The sequence below is a fragment of the Lepisma saccharinum genome, chromosome 2 (assembly GCF_977018435.1).
Source record: "Lepisma saccharinum chromosome 2, izLepSacc3.1, whole genome shotgun sequence".
NCBI classification, from domain to species: Eukaryota; Metazoa; Arthropoda; class Insecta; order Zygentoma; family Lepismatidae; genus Lepisma; species Lepisma saccharinum.
Genome location: NC_139230.1, coordinates 147,286,266 through 147,308,272, shown reverse-complemented (window position 1 = coordinate 147,308,272; position 22,007 = coordinate 147,286,266). Strand labels below are relative to the sequence as shown.

General features: G+C 37.2%; 1 protein-coding gene across 2 annotated transcripts in view; it reads left to right on the top strand.

Annotated features, from left to right (window-relative positions):
* The window catches only part of LanB1 (laminin subunit beta-1), a 296,443-nt gene extending 284,728 nt beyond the window's left edge, over window positions 1–11,715 (top strand). For both annotated transcript variants that reach the window (XM_083117589.1, XM_083117588.1), the window contains 3 exons: window positions 2,235–2,376; window positions 6,757–7,090; window positions 10,330–11,715. In XM_083117589.1, the coding sequence (XP_082973715.1) occupies window positions 2,235–2,376; window positions 6,757–7,090; window positions 10,330–10,469 (616 nt within the window). In that variant the 3' untranslated portion in view covers window positions 10,470–11,715. The remainder of the gene's footprint in view (window positions 1–2,234; window positions 2,377–6,756; window positions 7,091–10,329) is intronic.
* Window positions 11,716–22,007: the final 10,292 nt, after the last annotated feature.

Here is a 22,007-nt window from a genome sequence, read left to right as displayed (position 1 = left end):
TTTTTTGGTAAAATTACAGATTATTTTACTGATTCGATATATCGATAAATATTGGGTAATTCAGTGCAAAATTCTGCCATTTTGTTGTAATTTTTATGGATAATCTCCATGCCCTACTTTCTAAAAAAGTAAATGTCTAAATATGAAATTTCTTTTTCACTACAGTCACCTTGAAACACACATTTATTAGGGAGGTCAATGAACCTTTCAGGTTCTTCAAGGACCATTTCTAATTTTATATCGGATCGGTAGAATATCGGTTATCGGTGTTGGTAAATTTTATATTGGTACTTTATCGGTATCGTCCAAAATTTCATATCGGCCCATCCCTACTAAAAACATACAAAGTATGGAACTCTGATAACATTTTCCGGGCATGCCCCACTTTTGTTTTTCACATAAGGATTGCATGCATAGAAGGTAGGGACATTGAAGCTGAACATGCTCTATGACCCCCAAAGGGTCTGATCACTTTAATTCATTTTAACTTGGGCTTAAATATATGCAGAAAATTTTGTCTGTAGCACCAAATTACAATTTCTTGCAACTTCTCATTGGAACTTTACTTTTGTCTATCACTGTCTGTTGATCTTCATGTGAAACTATTTTCAAAAAGAGCAGAAGCAAAAGCAGCAACCTTTCTTAAAGGGACAACAGTTTTGTCCTTTAATTTAGTCAAGCTTGGAAGTGGCTCCCTCATCTGCGTTGCAGGTATTCTTTTTCATCTCTTTGAGGCTCTAGGGAATAAGACTACTTGAAATCACTATTACTCATGGTTGTCACTTCTGATAAACTGACACTCGTGCTTCCGGAATTGCATGCTATCTGTTGAAACTCACTAGTTGTCAGTTCTTCATCTACACCAACATGTTTACCTCTTCTTCTTTCTTCCCTTTCTTCAAGTGTTTAGGATTACACTACATCGATGCCACCTGTGGCCATTTTCTGTCTGTCTGTCCTCTGATAAAGTAAACTGTCTTTTCTTTCCTACTATTTTCTTAGATTATTCACCTCTGCACAAACAAGTAGAAATAGCAAAAAGTTGTTTTCAATTATTATTATTATTATTATTATTATAATTATTATTATTATTATTAAGTAGCCCTGACACTTTGGTGATATTCTTCAATCATATGAACAATCTGGTATAAGGAAACTAGAACGACACTTCTTCAACCTTTCTTGCCACTTCAGATATAAATTGCTTTGCTGGTTTCTTGCTCCACTTGTCTTTCAATTCTAGACGAGTAAGCCTGTAGCATCTCATCATGTCACCATATGTAGGTAAAGTCCTGGAAGTATATGTGCAGGAGTTCAAAGAGAGAATCATAACTCATACTTGTGTGGATTCTTGAATGAGCAGATGATTTACCCATAATCATAGCCACCACAAAAGCACTTACCATATCTGTTCCCAACACAAACATTACTTCTTTGGTCACAACACTTTGCTCCTGTAGTAGCAAGCAAGTGGACTATCTGGATGGAGGTTCCTGATTCTGTCCCCATCCATTTTCTGGACACCACTGTACCAAATCTCAATTTTTGCTGGTTCATTGTATTAGGTAGATCATCAGAAACTAATTTATTCATATTTCCGTATGAATATTTATAAAGTAAAAAGTAGAACTTCAAGTCCAGTGAAGCATGGTGATAAATTAAATATAATTCCCGACATTTATTCTGCAAATGTTTGAGACCAAGAGGCAACATTTGCACACTGTATGTTTAAAGAAAAAAAAACAACAATATACTCTCTTGTAAAGTCCCTTACTTAAAATGTATTCTATGTTAGCTTCAGTCATACATTTCATTCTTTCTTGTTTGTTTATTGTGTGCAAATATTTTGAAAATTTGCCAGTAATATTTCTATTCAATTATAACCAAGGAATAATGTAGATGAAAGGTAACTGGAAGTAGAAATAATTTGAACAAGATATCCTTTTTCTTGTTGAATGAACAATATGGAAAAAAATACAATGACATAACAGTAGAAACTATGTATAGATGTAAATTGGGTAAATTAAGTTCTGAGTTTGGAGTCAGAAAATTCATTACAGTGTAACACATGGTAGAGATCCTAGTAAATGTGTGTATGTAGCATTAAATGCCCAACTTTTAAATTATTTAAGTAATTATTTTCTAGCAGGTTTTTATGTATTACTAGTGTAGTTATGTTCATTCAAATTTTATTACAATTACATCACTGGTTGCAATTTCCTCTGTTTATTTAGGCAAGAAGCTGAGAACATTCTAGATAGAGCGCAGAAAGTAATTGATGCGCTTGATGATGCCCAGGAAGCTCAGAACAAGGCAAAAGAAGCTGTAGATACAGCTGAAGGTGATATCCGTGCAGCAGAAAGGGACCTTTCACAAGTAAGAATTACAAGCTTTGCCTCATTTTTTAAGTATTTAACTGACTTCCATATTTAAAAAATCCTTAATCAGACTGAAAATTTTTTGCAAATAAATTTGTAATAGGGGAAGATGGGCTAAGGTGGGGAACCAAATGTTTGACTACATGATTTAAGTAGTAAATGAAAACTGTTAGGCTTTCCTCACCAAAATGATTTGACTGATTACTTACCTACATTTAAAAACCTCTGGAAAATTAAATAAAAACAAAAAAAAAACAAAAAAAAAAGAACCAAGATAAAAACAGTCTTAATATTTGAAATCAATTAGATTTTTCTGAAAAAAAAAATTTCGGGCAAGATGCCTTAGCTTTTTTTTAAACATAAGTAATTGTAACATTATAACTCTGTAGCGAAACCGTCTTGAGCACCAAGACCTACCTACTGACTGCTGGCCTCACTGAAACATGCCTCAGCAGAGGTGGGCCATCATCCAGCCACTTACCGGGTGACCTGTGGTCAGTACAATGTACCTCTAGTCATCGTTGTAGGTTTCCGTGACCGGGTTAAACAACTCTTTCGTAGCTCCCCAATTTCCACACAATGATGGGTGACTGACCACCAGTCCTGTACAATGGCTGGAATCTCAGGAGAAAAGTTGCCCCCCCCCCCCCCCCCCCATCAGGACACTCAAATCAGCATGCATCCCATAGCTTGGCCCAAAGCCTGATGCCTTAGCCTGCACAGCCATGGTGAAGGACTGTAACATTATCAGGTCATGATAATAATATGAAAGATATATTGCAAATTAAGAATAGTGTAAACTTTGTTAAACATTTTCCTTTCACAAACAGGAACTGCTTCCTTGTCTTCTCTTGACACACTTGCAGAAGAATTATGTGCCCAGCATTCATGAATATGACACTGGATTCAGCCTTCTTCAGAAAAATTCCAACAGTAGAGGAGAAATGTGTCACACAGGGATGTTCCCTGTCACCATTGATTTTCATTGTATTCATGAAGGAAGCAATGAAAGAAGTAATTGGGAAAATGAATGTTAGATTGAAAGTCCAATGAAGTGAAAGAGTATGTGGTATAGCACTCCTAAGTGAAGATGAAGCAGGTCTCAACAAAATCATGAACAAAATTAAATAAGTCCTCTAGAGTGATTATACAATGAAAATAAATGTGAAGAAAACAAAGAGGGGTTACCTGGTAGAGGCACATAGTGGTTCGGATTCCACTTTAAACTGTAGGTCCAGTCCTGATTAGCCTTTCTGTGCATAAAGTGGACTTAAAACACCAAATCAATCAATCAATCAAGATAAAGAGGGTGGTATGCAGCAGAAAGCCTCTGCCCCTAAGAACAGACAGAACAGAATATATGAAGTGGAGAAATGTTTGTCTTAGTATAATAATCAGCGATGAAAGATGCAGGAAAGAGATCACAAGTAGGATACCATAGGGAAAGAAAAGCTACTGCCAGAGGAAACCGAAATACCACATTCCTAAAGGCATTTGTCTGGAGCACATCACTGTGTGGATGTGAAATATGGACAGTGACTGAAGCTGCAAGGAAAAGACTGAATGCTTTCGAAATGTGGTGCTACAGGAGAATTCTGAGGATCAAATGGATAGACAGAGTAACAAAGATGTCCTGAGACATGCACATGGGAAGAGAGACATGTGGAAATCGATACCCCTAGAGAAGATGTGGGATGATAGGCCATATCCTGAGACATTAAGAAATAATGTTAACTATAGTGGAAGGAAGAATAGATGGAAAAACCACACTGGCAGGCCAGGATCTCAAACAACTCAAGATATGACATGCAAGAGCTACAGAGAAAGGAAGAAATTATCATAAGCCAGGAATAAATGCAGAAATGCAACAAAGAAGAATATAAATATAAAGGAGCTCCATGACATGGAAAGAAACACTTAAGAGTTTGTGTTATGAGTCCACTTTATGCACAGATAGACTAAACTGGACTGTACCTATGGTTTAAAGTGAGATTTGAACCACTATGTGCCTCAACCATGTATCGAACCTGGGACCTTTTCATTGCAAGGCAATGATGCACCACTATACCATCGAATAGGCCAATGACACTGAAAACTTTATCAGTCTGAAATGCAGCCTTTGCACAACCACTGCCCTCCATATGGTAGGACAAAGAAGTACAGGCTGAAAAGTAAAGACAACTTTTAGTTGCTCTCTCAGTGTGTGCAGTTGGGCAAAACAACAATTAGAATGTGTCAATTTCTTTTTAAATTGGCCTGTATTTACTTTTAAACTGAGACCAGTGGCTGTCAAGACAAAGATAATGTCTACTGATGAATATTTTGATTCATGGCCCCTCATATGCTAGGGACATATATGCAACACCCTTGCTTACCGTGGTTGCCTATCTTCACCTGTAGATAGTAATTTGTTACTCAACATAAAATCATATATAACATCTCTCCTTTCGTATTTTACAGTGTATAAATTAGGGCTAGGGATGTGCCAAAGCCTATTACAGATGTATGAAAATCGGCAGAAATTGACATATCTGCATCGGTATCAGCAAAAATCTGATATTTAAACCGGTACAGATCATACTAGAGTTTTACCTTCTAATAAGTTTTATATTTTAGTTTTGTAACATTTATTGAAAATTAGTTTATGATTCTTCATCATTGTAGAGGTTTTGTAATAAAATTATTGCAAACTCTCATTCAGAGGATCTACCTACCTCAAAATCAGAAATTAAACAGTACATTGCTGAACCATGACCAGGATCTGCTGTTGTATTGGAAATTAAAAGTAAGTATCCAAACCTGAAGCAAGTGGTGAGAAAATACTTGGGCATACCTGCTGCATCAGTATTCAGTGAAGAAGTTTTCAGTGTTGCTGGATAGATTTGTGACGAAAACCCGTGTTTCTGAAGTTGAATCTGCCAGCATTAAATTTACAACATTAAGAACAGGAATTCATTTTGCATTTCAAAGAACTGCTTGTGTACTAATGTTAAACCTCTTGAGAATCTAAGAAGTTCACATAACCACTTTTTGTAGATGCAAATGTACATTTGCATCTCTTGAAAATATACAGGGTGTCATTTTAATGGTGCCCATGTACCACAGATTCGTATAGAGGACATCAAAACAAACAACTGTTCTCAGTAACATTTTTCTCGTTGGTGCGTCGTTTCGGCACTACAGTCATTCAAAAAAGCCAGTTTTGCCACCTGAATGCTGGCAACCACACACAACATTTGATCGTATCTGTGACGTGATTTCCTGCGGCGACACAGCACATGTCAGGGTTGCAAGGAACACACAAATTTTGTGAAAAATGACAAACTACCAACCACATTATTAGTTTTAAAATGAAACGAGAAACGCATCCAGTAGACCGAACATCATAGCCTACCAGCCAGAAGATCAGCAGTCATCTCAGAGGAAGGGGGAAGTGAACCAAGGATATGAGAAATGGTAAAGATACGTATTCAAAATGAAGTGCTAATATCGAATTTTGTCTCAGCCTACATGTCAAATATCAACAAAAATATATTTTATTCTACTTACAGCTTACATGTGGCTGTTTACACCCAGCTACATGTAATTTATATTTGCTTATCTCGTTGCAAGGTTGATATCTACAGGTTTGTGTCCAGATGCCTTGTGGTGCTTTTGTGCTGATAATGAAAGTATCCGATGTTCACATTGTTACTACTGTATTTGATGTGTATCCGGTGCGTAGATAAACACAGTCGTCGGAGAGCTTGTATTAATGCTACTTATTATCCCTGTATTTTCAACCATTTTTGCCACGTGCCTCATAATGCCCTGAATATACATTATATTATGTGTTGCTTACCTTTGAAATTTTGAGTGCTTTCATTTCTATTTTGTCATCTGTTCAGTGTGTCACAGACAACTAGTATCAGGACGAAGTGGATAGACTAAATTGTAGATGCCAACTTGGTAACTAGATTAGCAAATATTTGACATGTAAGCTGAGACAAAATTCGATATGACCACTTCTACTTGAATTCTATTTTCTCTCTACCATTTTTCGCATCATTTGTTTACTTCCTGTTAGGTTACAGAATGTGTTTTATCTCATTTTGTTTTACGGTACATAACGTGGCTGATTGTAGCTATGTCATTTTTCACAGAATATGTGTGTTCCTGGCAACCCTAGAATGCATCGCTTCACGACGGGATATGGGGTTTCATTGTATTTTATGATTGAAAACTGTGTGGTGTAATAATTTTGAAAGTTTCTAAAATCAATAACAAAAACAAAATAAAAGTAAATATGTTGTCTTCTTGCAGTAATATAATTAATTTATTTGTTGATGTTTTAATAGTGCAAGAGGATATTTTTGATCATTTTGTTTTAAAATTTCAGATAGCAAGTGAGACTGCTGATGCACAGGAAAAAGCCCAAGAAACAGTTAAAAATGTAGACGAACAGTTAGCCCATCTTAAGGCAATACATACTAAATTTATAATAAGTAATGGCGATGTTAGCAATGCTGAGCGAGGAGCCGAAAATGCATCCAAACTGGCACAGAGAGCTAGTGAAGGGACGGATGAACTTCGCAAGGCCTATGAAGAAGTCACAGCTGCACTGAATGAAAGAACTGGCCAATCCATGAAGGCACGGGAAAAGGCTAAAATGTTGCTTAATGATGCTAGCCTTCTAGCAGTTAGCACAAATCAAATGCTGAATGATCTCAGAGGTAGGAAATTGCGTTGTTGGATGGTACATTTACAGATTTCTTTTGTTTATTAAGTTTATCTCATAAATAGTCTGGACTATTTGTTACTTTTGCAAAAATTGCATGTTCCTTGTTGCTTATATGTCACTTAGACTGGCCCATTTTCTCAATAGCTTTCTTCATTCTTGAAGCTTTCCTGGTGGCAAATGATGAAGAGGTTTTCTTGGGATATCAACCAGGTGATTTCTGGATAGGCTTTCAAGAGCTAATGCCACTCTCATCTTCAAGGATTGAAGTGACTTGAAGAGTGGCATTAGCTCTCGAAAGCTCAGAAGCCTATCCAGAAATCATGTGGTTGATATCCCAAAACCTCTTCATCAGCTTTCTTCATGTCTGTTGGATGCACATGTCGAGTTTTTCTTTACACCCTAAGGCCCGTGTCGCTTGTTGCTTGTCACTTCAGTGTGAAACCTCCATGTCACATTTCTTGTCATTTGACCTCATAGTGGTTTGGATCCCACTTTTAAATGTAGGTCCAGTCCTGATTAGCCTATCATAAAGTGGACTTAAAACAATGGCACAAATCCTTGTCATTTGTAGCTTGTCACTTGTCACTATACGATTGATTGATTTGGTGTTTTAAAGTCCACTTTATGCACAGTAAGGCTAATCAGGACTGGACCTACAGTTTCAAGTTGGATCCACCGGGTATTGAACCCAGGACCCCTTGATTACAAGGCAACGATGCTACCACTGTGCCATCGGGGAGGCCCGAGAGCTCTACGAGTAGAATATGCACATGAATATGGAAGAGAGAGTGAGTGTGTGTGTGTGTGAGAGAGAAAAAAAAAAGAACGAACACCTCAAGCATTTTTTGTTTCTTGATCCCATGTCAGGTGTATATGCCCAATAGTACTCAAACTTTGATTATATTAAGCTATTTTCATGTTCCTTTGCTCTATTAAAGAGGATTGGCGATATCATAGGAATACCTATCAACCCTCTCTGTTCAAACTTGCCTTTGTATGTGAATTTGTGTGGATCCATCAACTTCCTATGCTCTTTACATGACATGCACATGCAATTAGAAGTTAGTAGGGATATGCATGTGTATTGTGTTTTTGACAGAAATACAAAATAAGAGATATGCAGGAATCAATTTTTAATCCCACATATTATCTCCAGAATTAATAAATATTCCAGGTTTTTGCATAACTTGCAGGATACTCCAGACCCCACAAAGCATTGTCATGCATGATAAATAAACTAAATGTCATATTTAAGAGCTTATTTTGCATTTTGAACTTTATTTCGCATACTTTCAAAAAATATGAGAGATAAATATGCCTCACATTATTAAAACAAAGCCCAAAATTAACATTGCAGTGAGTAATTTCCCATTTTGTGATTCTGTCAAGAACTAAGTATGTATGTCCTCAGTTAGTCGGATCTCTAAATTTTTATTGGTACTACATCAATCCTGGCAAAAAATTTCATATCTTCTCATCATTAATTTCTATTGCTTTTGACATGTTGGAAGGAAATGATCAAAGACTGGTTTGTGCAATAATAGTCAAACATTTTTCTGATCTTGAAATAATATGTACAGTATGTAACATTCTTATTCGTACACATGGATTTTCAAGGAAAATGCTTTAATATCTGAAAGGAAATACACTCTTTTGAAATTGTTTCTTTACAATTCAATAACTAATATCATTAGGAACATAAAATCTTATTCAAATTCTGTATAACCAATGACAATAATAAATTAAATGAAACTGAAAGAGAAACATGCCATTTTTTGTACAACTTTTCTATTCGTACACTTAATATTATACAATAAAAAAGTATATTCAGAGGAAATTGACTGACCGTTCTAATACTTTGATGCATATATTTTAGCTTTAATTACTGCTTCCCATCTGTTCTTCATAGAATTAACCAGTTTCCGACATGTTTCAGAGCTTATTTTATTCCACTCGGCTTGCACAACAGTTTTCAACTCTTGTTTGGACTTGACGCCTGCTTTATGGACTCGCCTCTTCAAAATTGCCCATAAATGCATTCCATATTATCTAATTCATGTTAACTCGCGCCTTATGCTTACTGTCATTGTCTTGTTGGAATCTGTAGATAGGCGACATGTCCATTTTTTTGGCACTCTGCTTTACATTGTTCTTCAATATGTCCACATAGACATATGCATCCATGATACCATCAATAACACCTTTGGATAATGGTACCAATGGTACCAACACCTTTGGACGACATACAGCCCTAAATCATTAATGACCCACCACTGTGTTTAACTTTTGGAAGTGTGTTAATGTGATCATTGTCTTTATTTGATTTTCTCCAGACCCTATGTATCCCATCTGACCCATATATATTAATCTTGGACTTGTCTGACACTATCCCAAAATTCCTGGTCCTTGTGGATGTGCTCTTTCGTGAATGAAAGTCTATTCCTGCTATTCACCTTATTTACATACAGCCTCTTTCGTGGTATTCTGCCATGATATCCATGCTTCCACAAGGCACGTCAGACAGTTTGATCGGACATCATCTTGCCAGCAACATTTTCTACTAATGGTCGTAACTGAGGAACACTTAGTTGGGGGTTTTCTCGCACTCTTTTTAAAATAAAGTTTTCATCACGTTTATTCAACACTCTCTCTTTTGGTTTTCTCTGCACATTCTGTGTTGAACCTTCCTCTCTAAATTTGTTTACTATGTATTGAACTGTGGAGTGTGATTTATTGACTGTTTGTCCATTTTTTCTTAACGAATAACTTCTAAGGGCCAAATTTATAACAACATCCTTCAGATCGAAACTTAAGTTCCTTCACCTTGCCCATTTCGAACACGCTGATAGATGATAGGCCTAAAACAATACCTACGCCAGCATTCCGCTTGACGGGGAGCATGCCTGCATGTTCAAACTTGTTACGAAGTTGCAAACTGCACGAAATCGCCCGTATAGCGGTGGTGCTGTATGCAAAAACAATGTTGCATGAAACAGCATGTTTTTCTCTTTTCACACAAATTATATGTTCTGTTTATACACTTTGAACATACATTTTTATTGACATTTGTTAGTGAAACCTTCATTAACATTAATTTCCAGGTACATATGACAATGATTATATTGTAGATATGACATTTTTTCCTCGGAAATTCTATGTGTACGAATAACAATGTTACATACTGTATCAGTGTTCTTTAGCTATGTACATGATTTTATGTTTTTCTTTTAGAAGCCCAAGATGAATATAACAGACATGAGAATGACCTAAATGACTTAGCAGATAAAATAATGGAGCTTACTAGAAGAATGGATGTATATGTGGAAGAAATTATCAAACAATCTGACTACTATCGCACCTGTGTTTCATAATCATTAAAGTGCATTAGGAACAGCACAGCAACTGCCAAATCAACTCAGGGTTTGTTTGCAAGAACTGTGAATTCGAGTAAGTCATAGTTTTGAAGTAGTATTGGTGACTGATTTTCTGGCTGCTGTTTTTGTAGCTCCAGTGATCATAAAGTGGAAAATTGTGTTCCATACAGCCTTTGTGTTCATTTTCCTGTGCTAAACCTTGAAAACATTAATGTGTGTGGAAGTGACAGAAGAGATACATTTAGGAAAGAAGAATTGTTCATGTGCAGAAAAAAAAATGTGCCAAAAAATAAAACTTTGTTACCTATACCTTATTTTGTGTAAGAAGTTAATGGGTGACTGCCTTCCAAAGCACAGTTTTTACTAAGTATTAAGTTTTTTTTGTGTGTGAATGTTAAACCAAAGCTTTTTTGCTTTTTTAAAATTGATAGTATTCCATTGGATATATGATAGTTCTTAGATTCCTGTATGATTAATGAAACAGGATACCCGAATGAACTAAATAAACATTGTTACTTCTATAGCCAAAATTCATACTTGCCTTTCTTTTAAAAATTGTTATCACATTTGTATAGAATCTCAGTTTCTGTATACATAGTTTGTAGTAGTAATGTTAAGTTTTTGTTCTGGAGTTTAAATGTTCATTGTAGTGTATTCAAATGAAAGTTGTGTGGAAAAAGACAGGAATTTCCACATTATCACAGAACACGCAATGGAATTTGTAAAAATGTCGCTTACTGAGGTGTCAAATGCACAAGATGACTCAGGCAAAACCTTTCCAACTCCTGTGTGTAATGCAAAATCATCTAATTTGTGAAGGCAAGAGCTGGTCTATTTGTGTGTTCTCAACCACAGTAAGTAAGCAAAATATTTAGATACACTATTTTATTGCATAGATAACAATATTCTGAAATAATTGTCTTCCCAAATGTCTGATAAAATGGAACTACTAGTCTATAAATAACTGTAACTGTGTTCATAAAAAGTACATTCTATTATTATGAAGCTATCAGTATGTTAATTAGCGCATTGAATTGACAATTTATTTTCTAAACTGTATTAATATAAATGAAAATGAATTATATTTACTGCATTTAACATTATTACCAGTGCTGTAAATGTATAGATGCTTACATTTCACACAAAATTTTTATCTATTTATTAATGTGTTTGGAAGAAGTTATTTGAAATTCAATATTTTGTTTAGAACAAAGCAGTTTAGATAAAGAGTAAATATATTGTAAAATAATACAATAGTGTTTTTTATTTCAAATTTGATTTTGTTCCTTATTTTGAACTGTAACTAGCATGTAATCCATAACAAGTAATTAAAAAAATATTCAATTAGCGTGTGTGTATTTGTGGATGGACATGATTTATTTTTCTGTTCAGAAATTAAGCTTTATTTTTAATGGATTGCTCAGTGCAGTATTTTTTTTAATGAAATTACAGTTCAATCTAAATGTTTCCAAATCTCATTATGCTGATTAATAATATAAACTCACACAATGTATGGTTTTGCATACATATTATGAAACTTGTTTTAGATTATACACGGTGTACCAGAAGTGATGGCGCAAACTGAAACAGTGAAAAGTACACACTAGCAGAAGCAAAAAAAGTCTCGGTAAACATGAGGTCACTAAACAACTGTTTGGGAGATAATTGTGAATGTATGGTTACGATCGGCCACTGACATGATTGTTTGTACACATTGTATGCTTTTCACATTTGAGGTGCCATAGTCCTACTTAGTAACAAATGACAGAATTCAAATGTTCACCTCACTAGACATTAGTGTTGCTTTTTTTTTTTACGAAGGACTATTGTATTTGTATGGTAGGCAAATTGTCCACCTCTATTTTCATTACTTTTTATTCTACATCCTGTGTTGTTTTAAGGAATGAAACTATGTTGGTTCAAAGCAAACATTGTTCTCACTTATTGATGTCATTATTTCAATTCATTGTCATCAAATTGTGTAATACAGACCGAATGAAAATGGTGGTGGACAATTTGCGTACTGTTTCTTTCACCTTTGGGTGTACAGTATGTTACATGTTCAGCACTGTTCAGTTTTAAACAAAGAAACCTCGGAGTGTTCAAGGAGACAAGCATATGATGTGCACAAACAATCAAGTCAGTGGTGGATCATAACCATATATTCACAATTATCTCACAATGTGTACAAACAATCAACTCAATGGCAGATCGTACATTTGCAATTATGGTTAGTTTGCGACCCCATGTTTACAGAGATTTTTTTCGCTTTTACCATTATGTACATTTTACCATTTCAGTTTGTGCTATCACTTCTGGTACACCCTGTATACATAGGCCCATGATAAATACAGAGAACTGATGTACTCACTTTTCCACAAAACTGCTTTTTTTCTTTTTTCTCTAATAATTTTGATAGCCATTGACACCACCCTCATAGAAAGTTGCTCATTTTTTGCAACAACAGTGTTTGAATCACACTTTTGTGGGATGGGAAGTTTTGGAACCCTCTTCCCAAGAAACAACTAGAAGAAAATAATTTAAATTTTACACAAAATTACATATTGGGAGAGCCCTGAGTCACAATAAACTGAAGTGAATACAAAAATTGTTCAATACTAAAACAAGTAGGATTGGTGCCAATAGTTATCTTGTTTAGCAGTTTGCTATTTAAATATTGTTGGATTGTAGGTATCCTATATATACTGCTGGACAATGAAAACCGGACACTTTAATATTTGACATCTGAATTGCAATAACAGCTCGCAGGTATATTACAGAATGTTCGGCAGATCATGTAGTACCATATGCACCATTCATAGGCTCGGACTTTGTTTATGCATTCGTACTTAATTCAGTTTCTGCAACATTTAGTTAGCCCTTGTACCAGAGCTTTTATCGACCCATTGCGTTATCACAAAAAATGCAAGTGTCCGGTTTTTTTTGTCCAGCAGTATAGATATACAGTGCGTCCAATTCCTTGTGAGGCCAAGAGATCAGGAGAAGTGTGGCGGGCGGCACTAGCAGATATGCTGACATTTTCAACCAGTAATGTCCCTCTTATTTTTATGGACATATATTTAGCATGCAGATGTTTATATTAATATTGGAAACTAGCACTAACCTGTGTTATAAGAGTTGTTCAAAGTGATGTCCACCTACATTCACACATTCCTGGCATTGTTTGATGAAATTTTGATTCACACGCAAAAGTTATTCTTCTGTAATTCTTCCAAATTATGCCCTTATATTGTCTTTTAGTTTGTCAATACTATGAGGGTTTTAATTTTAGTAGCTTAGTGGCTGTATGTGCTGATGATTTTGACACACCTACCTCCTGTGAAACACTGCGTAGAGGTTTGTTTGGAGAACGTTCTAACGCTGCCCCAATTTCGCAGAGTTTCTCTTCAGTTAGAATCCATCGTTTTTGCTTAGGGGTTCTAAAATTTAAAGATCCAGTTTCTCGTAATGTAAGGACAAGATGTCTATCAGTCTCTCTACCTGGAGGTGAAACACCAGGGAATTTGTGTAAATTCCGTACACACATCTCGACATGAGTCTGTTTTCATGTAAGTGTCATACATAAAAATTCTTTGCTCTAATGTGAACTTTGCGGCTGGCATTTCAATTTTCTCACTTACACACAACACACACACACTGCAATTACACAAAGTAGCAGCACAGCAAGTAACCAAAAACCACACTCTTTCACACAGTATGAAATTAACACACTCTTGGTTCAAGGTCTGTTCCTTACTCCATTTGCATCTCCGTCCAGGGCACCTGTAGTCGCAAAGGAAAGAACAACTCGAGCTTTCAGATTGCAAACAATGCTCACAAAAACTATTAACTTTTAGCGGTTTAGTTTGCAACATAATTTTGATACAGTGTTGCACATTCGAAACCTCCAAACGATTCCGAGCAAAGCAAAATGCTTTTGAGGTTAAACTTAAGCAAGACGTTACTGCTCGAAAATGTTGGCATCTCCGCTAGCACTGCCCACCAGACTTCTCCCGATCTCTCGGCCTCGCAAGGAATTGGACGCATGGTATATATCTTACAGTCACAAATTGTTGATTTGATTGATTGATTTGATGTTCTTTTAAGTCCACTTTATGCACAGTAAGGCTAATCCGGACTGGACCTACAGTTTAAAGTGGGATCCGAACCACTATGTGCTTCCACCAGGTATGGAACCCGGGACCCCTTGATTGCAAGGCGACGACGCTACCACTGCGCCATTGGGGAGGCCCCACAAATTGTTAGCCTTGGATTGTGGTAAGTAAGGGTTAAACAGAGACAGAATGGGCAGATCTTTTCAAAAGAAAAACAAAGTAATATTTTCTGAAAAAGTTGTCTTTTGAGACACACAAATTAAAATACTTGGTTGCATCGTTTCATTGCTAGCAATGATAGCCTATTTGGGAATAGTTGACAGCAAAATAGTCAACAGTTGCACAAGACAATTTAATTATTTTTTAGCGAGAACCTATGGGACAATTTTCAACTAACCACTAGGCTGAGCCGATACCAATGTATCGGTATTGGCTGATACCAGGGGTATCGGTAAGTATCGGTTGATATTTTTGCATCGATACTAGCAGATACCATTGTTTTTGAGTCACTAGAGGCGCGGCCAAAACCAATTCTCTTTTTCCATTTCAAAGTTTCGTTCACCTTTCCCAACTTACCTTTGGGTTTGAAAAAAAAATTAAAAATTGTTTTACATTTGTTAAATGAACCTGTACTCAAGTTTCTGGGAACAGCAAAAGTGTGACACAAAGATCTGTATGCAGATAAGACTCATGGTCAAGTATCTTGCAAATCAAGCATAACGTGGAATTATCCCCATGGGAGTTCACTGCTTCTGTTTAGTTCTCTTCGACGTCTACCAGGCTTTGTTTGTAGAGATGTGGTCTCATGTAACATAAACCTCAATGAGGTCCCGAAAGCCAACGATGCACCTGTGGTAATCCTTCTACTTTCTTTGGTATTTGCAGACATCCCTCTCTTTAGTGACCTCCCGCAGTCAAAAAGGTCATCGCCCATGAAAGTGGTGGATGTGTCTCAGACATAGTACTTAGCATTTTCCTGGAAATTCAAATACCTGGGCTAATCCCCCTTTTTCTTTCCAACTTTAGACTTGTTTGTCCTGACTGGGTTTCGGCACAAGGAACGCGGCAGGGAAATAATTTTCTTTCAACGACAGATGACTGCAGTTAGTTTCTGGAAAGTGTAATGATGGGTTTGGATTTCCTCCCACACCAAGCGATAGAACCATGCATTAATTTTTTCTTAGAAATCATTTCTCGAAAGTATATCAAAAGCAAAGTCACTTCGGAATATCACTGTACTGAAGTCAATCGCCTGATATAGAAGCAAGAGACTGGTAAGTTTTCATTCTCCCCTTACATTTCGTTTACTAATTATTATTCTCTTTGTTAAAGGACAAAAAAAAGAGACGAGATTGGTTTCACACTACAGCTTTGCCATTAGTTTTCGACGTCGTGTTCGGGGCTGGTAAATCGCCAATTATTCTTGTGTTCACGGATGATTTAATGTTAGTTTGGGAAGAGTGATCCTTTAGTTTTAGAGGAGGTTGAAGAGACATGATCTCATTTTTCAACATTGGGGAGAGGAAGACTACGACCGCACGATTGCCTTAGCTTCACTTAATAATTCTCTAATATTTGAAACATCTGATCGATTGTCACTTAAAAAAAAATGTAATGTTGAGATGCATCTTTGCAACAGAGCATCGTTTGGTGGGTTAATTTATTCATCGCCCCTCATCAGAAATGAATACGTATAAAATGTAATAATAATAATAATTTCACAGAGAGACATATAATTTACATATATATATATATATAATGGATAAAAGCAAGGAGGGCCAAAAGGGCTAAGTAAAAATCAAAGAAGGTAAAAGGAAACACTCACCGGACAGTAGAAAAATTCAAAATTTTCGCTAATTTCATAGCATCATCGGTGTGAGGAGAAATAGACGGAACCGGAAGTTGGGGCCCTGCAGAGTTGCCAGGTCCCCATCGAAGAAGAAGCGGTGCGTAGAACGGAAAAAACACTGTTTCGTCACCAGGCTCGTCGTAAACTGTGAGTGTGTAGGATGAGTTGGGAGGGGGGCGGGAGGGTGGGTGAGGGTGCCATTACTGGGTGGCCTTGTTCAGGCCAGGAGGAGTGGTTGCACTCATGGCGGATATATAGGCCCTCTCCCATCTTTTGCAAAGAGAGCTGTTGGCTGGTTGGGGTAGGAGATGGATGATCGCTACCCGGAAGCAGTCGTTGAAACTGATGTTGTGGTGGTTGGTGTGGATGGCGACAGTGAAGTCCAGGTTGTGGGTGGAGGAGCGGTGGTTATTGATGCGGAGGTTGAGGGCCGTTGATGTTTCCCCCAGGTAAAAATCACCACAGATGTTGCAGGTGAGGATGTAGCCTGGGGGAAACATCAACGGCCCTCAACCTCCGCATCAATAACCACCGCTCCTCCACCCACAACCTGGACTTCATATATATATATATATATATATTATATGTATGTATCATATAAGTATATATATATATATATAATATAACTTTTGTTATTTTAAATTGGAATTATACAAGTATCGGTATCAGCCAGAGGCACTCCGTGCATGTAGCCGGTGTTACCCCAGATAACAGCAAAATGTAAAGAATTAAAAAGTTGTTTCAATAAAATGACAACGTTGTTAAATACGTTAATGAACACTGTTACCGTCGAGTAGATATTGACTAGGACATTTTTTCTCCAGCCGACAGAAGTGAAGAGGGAGGCTGTTCCGCTACCCTGAAGAGGAAACAAGGAATGCAAGGAAAGGAAGGGTAAGGACTTTGGGGCATAGTGTGCTATGGGGTTATTCATATACCTGTTAAGGGGCCCTGTTGCCGTTCAGACCTAACGGATCAGCCAGTTGTCACATCAGATTGGCAGAAAAGAGCTAAATCCCACCTAAAATAGGAATACCATTTCTGTGAAACAACTAGAGGTAGACTGCAGCGCCAAGGCTGGATTGAACTACAACTGAGACCAGTTAGGTAATAGATGAAAATATAGTTCTTTGGTGTGATTCGTGATTTGGACAAACCTTGCTCCAAAATACTAAGGGAAGTGTGATAACGTCTAGCAGGCATAATTGTCATACTGATAGCCGGTAACACTTTTGAAAAAGTCACGCCACACCACTGGTATCAGCATTGGTATCGGTGGGTATCAGTGAGAGTATTGGTATTGGTTCAAACTGGTATCGGATCATCCCTACTAAGCACAATTGTAGATATAACAGAGCTATGTTGTGAATTCTTCTATTCATTTTGGTTTATTGTCACAGAGGCTACATGAAAGGAAATTCCATGAGTATAGTGCCTTTTCTTCATCTAATTACACCTGCATTATGAACCAACATTTTACTTTCTGTGAAAATCCTGACACTTCTATCCAAGTCACACAATTCTTGATTAAAAATGATGGACCTGTGAAATTTTGATTATTCTAAAAAGGGGAAAAGTTGCCAAATTGTACGAGAGGAGTTTTAGAACAACCTTTTTCAGGACATTTAAAGGTGACTAGGACAATATTTGAAAATTACAGAGAGATAAGTCATTTGCTGCAGTTGTAGCAAACTCGAAATTTACATGGGAGCATAGCAGTAAGTGTTGAGCTGCTTGTGATCATTAGAAAACCACAGTTTCTGTTTTGCTTAATATTAGTAAAAAAAATTCTTGAAATATTAAGTCCTCTTGATTAAATGCACATAATATTCATTCAGATGCAATGCTTGAAGATAGATGATGGAACCTAACCACAGAAACCTTTAGGAACATCCATCAAGATCACTGGTATATGCAGGGGGAGCTGATGGGACTAGAGTCCTCGAAATTTTAATAAATGAAATCAGTAAAGAGCTTAGGAAAATCTGAAGCATTAAATATTACCACTTTCATCTTTGAACAACTTTTAAAATGAAGGGATAATTATAAAATTCGAATGCAGCTATATAATATCTATCTTTACAATTCTAGCTCTCTCCGGGGAAAAGAATACTGTTTGCGTGAGTGGTCAGGATGATGTGTACGAAGACATTCTGCAAGGAAGTAATATAAACATTGCTTGAAGAGTTTGAGATTTAGAAGGAGAATGTTGAGCACCCCACAAGAACGAGAAAACTAAATACTCGGTTACAATATTTTGTTATCACAGACATACAGTGGTGTGCCCAGGATTTTCGAAAAGGGGGAGAGGGCTATGTATACTATTTATATTCGTTACATACTACACACATAATGTACGTGCTATGTTACGTTTTTACTATATAATTAGCAGCAGCTTTTTTTTTAAATAAATAAATATATAGTACAATAGTTAATTGGTCTAAGGCACCTTGCTTTGGATGGCGGCTGCAGGACGGCATGGGTTCGATCCCGGGTCCAGCCTCCGGGAATGTTCGGCCTGTGTATATGGTGGGTCGCAAGCCCCCATCGTGAGGAAATTGGGGAGCTCCGAGTGAGTGAGCGTAATCCGGTCGTGAAGTCCTACAATGGCTGGGGGTTGGTCGGGCGACCACCCGTCCCCCTAGTCTGGCTGCAGATCTCCACGCCCCCCTGGTGGCCTGCGTGGGAGGGAGGCCAGCAGTGGGTAGGTAAGCCAGGGACCAATATTGGGCTGTAACGCTATAGGGTTAGGGTTACAATAGTTAATAATATGAAACCAATTGATCGACTGGCAAAGTTTTTGTCAAAGGAATAATCTGGAGGATTTTTATAATATTAAAATTAATTTTCATCTAAATTACGGAAAATTTGAGATGGCCGTGTGGAAGTTCCGGAGGGGGGGCATTGCCCCACGGGGGGTGGCAGAGGGCGACGTGCCCCCCCCCCACACTAGGTGACCAGATGTCCTCTTTTATCTGGACATGTCCTCCTTTTTAGGTGTCTGTCCCGTGTCCGGGCGGATTTTTTAGAAATCGGTAAATGTCCTCCTTTTTTTGGAAAGAGTATGGCATCGACCATAGCAATTGTGCTGCATAGAGAATGCTTCCACATATAACGATGATCATATCACTTGGGGTGCGTTAAGTTTTCGAGCAATGCTCACCTAGCATCTGGGAGCAGAAGAGGATCACTTTCCCGACTGAGTCATTAGTAGGGTGCGGATTTATAGGTACTAAAAACCTCTCAAATAGGCACAAAAATGACGAAAATAGGCACTTAAAAAGGTACTATATACTAAAAAATGCACGAAAATAGACACCCTAAAATTTAAAAAAAATAAAATAAAATGGGTAATGAATGTGAACTTATTTCAATTTTCTCTTTACAATATATACAGTTATACTGTATTAGAACTTCAGTTTATACATAAAAGTGCACTAACGATTAACAAACTATTAATACTCTTTTGATCGAAATTCACATTTGTGGGGAATCGTCAGTTAAAGTAATTTTCACAAAAAGAACTTGTGCTAACAACTGTGTGCATTTGAACAAACGATGAAAAAAACAATTTGCATCATTGTGACAAAAAAATGTAAACAGTGGTCCAATTGAGAGCCTGAAATCTGGCGAGTACCAGATAACATCAACAAAGCCTTCTTCAATGTAGGGAAAGCCAAAGGCACGTAATAAATACCTGAAGTATTAAAAAATTGCAGAATAGCAATTTTTTGGCACGATTAAACGAAATAGGTACGAACCCTCGAAATAGGCATTTATAGGTACTATAAAATTGCGCTTTTGGACTAGAAACACCATGAAACGAACTTTGAACATTATAGCCTGTGTTTTACTACAAATAAATACAAAAAGGCAAAATTCCACACCCTTGTCATTAGTATTATTCTAACTCGTTGCTTCGCCCTTTGAGACTGCATGAATGCACATAGTTTGTAAAAGTAAAGTGCTCCCCTGTGCTTTGCACCACGCCATGAAGACGTATAGGAGGTGTGGTGTTAGGGCCCCACACTTCTTTGATCGCGGCCGAAGGTGGGGGTGATGTGATCAGCACCAAGCCCCTGGCCGCCTTTACCCCCCAGAGTTTCCTCTAGGTATTCACTTCATACGACGCTGGGTGATCGTCGGATCTCCCCCGCCGAGGATCGAACCTCTCGCTCGCATGGTAGTCAGACGCCCTAACGACTGAGTCTGTGCAGTTCCTTTTCGATTGATTGATTTGGTTTATTTTACTTCGCTTTTCTTCAACTTTTGGCTAATCGCGAAGATGGGTATGAGTGATGATATGACGATTTTGATGAAGGGACACTCACAAAGAACACCCATACCAGGCCCGGGATTAGAATCCGGGACGCGTATTTCACATGTGCACATTGAAATAGAGATTGGGGGCGTGGTTTGTGCATGAATGCTCCATATTGGCTAGCAGACTGCCTCAATGATAATCTACATTATTATATATTATTATCTGTATTATAGGATAGGAACTGGCATTTTTTTCATTGACTTGGGCGAACACTTGTTGTAAACCACAGACTACTATGCCCCAGCACTAGCAGAACCATCTGGTCGTGGAAGACAACGCACTCGAATAGTAATCAATATTCGGAAAGCGAATAGACTTTCTTATTGGAAATAATAAAGGAAATATTTTTTAAAATGTTGCGTTTGATGAAAATTCTTATACAATTACTAAATATATTAGGTCATTTTCCGGTTTTCGTCACGTTCAATCAAGAAACATATTGAATTCTTACTTTAAAAATCTGTCAAACCCTTGATTAGAGCCAAAACCTTAATTTTCACAATATAAGCGCGCGCCTATTTGTTTTAAAAGGAGTTGTTACAAACCAGATATAACAACACAAAATGGAAACAAAAGAGTTTCGAAATAGAAAAGTAGATGGCAGCACAAGGTGAAAGAATGTAAATAAATCGTTGGAGGATAAATATCGATTTAGTGAAAGTGAAGCTGTAATAGGAACATTTAGAAAATATGAAAGCAATGTATTAAAAGTAGATAATAGATGGGAAAGAAAAATATAAGTGGTTTTCAGCTTTCAACAATTTCAAGATTATAGTCAAATTGTAAGGCACGCCATAGAAGTACTCAACAAAGTAGAAAAAAAGCGACTCCAGCCAACCAGAAACTTCTCCATTACAAACCACGTCCCCAATCTCTATTTCAATGTGCACATATGAAATATGCATCCGGGACCCCTGGCGTTGTGGCGCGGTGTGCTAACCACTCTGCCACGGAGATCGGCCAGTTCCATTTCGAGTTATACATAGGAGATACAGAAACGCGTAGTGAAAATTTTGATTTTTAAGTAATATTTACTTTCATGAAATAACGAAGCGAAAGTGTAAATTCAACAATGATCTTGCAAGAAAATATCCGGCTTTTAAAAGGATGGAAGAAACGAAAATGAGGTAAGTGTAAGGTGGCTGTTACTTTCCCCTGCTGTTGAAAGAGTGCTAGAAATGTTCATGGCATTAAAATCATATTTCTTGAAACAATCTAAACTACCTAAAATTTTAATACGGTTTTTG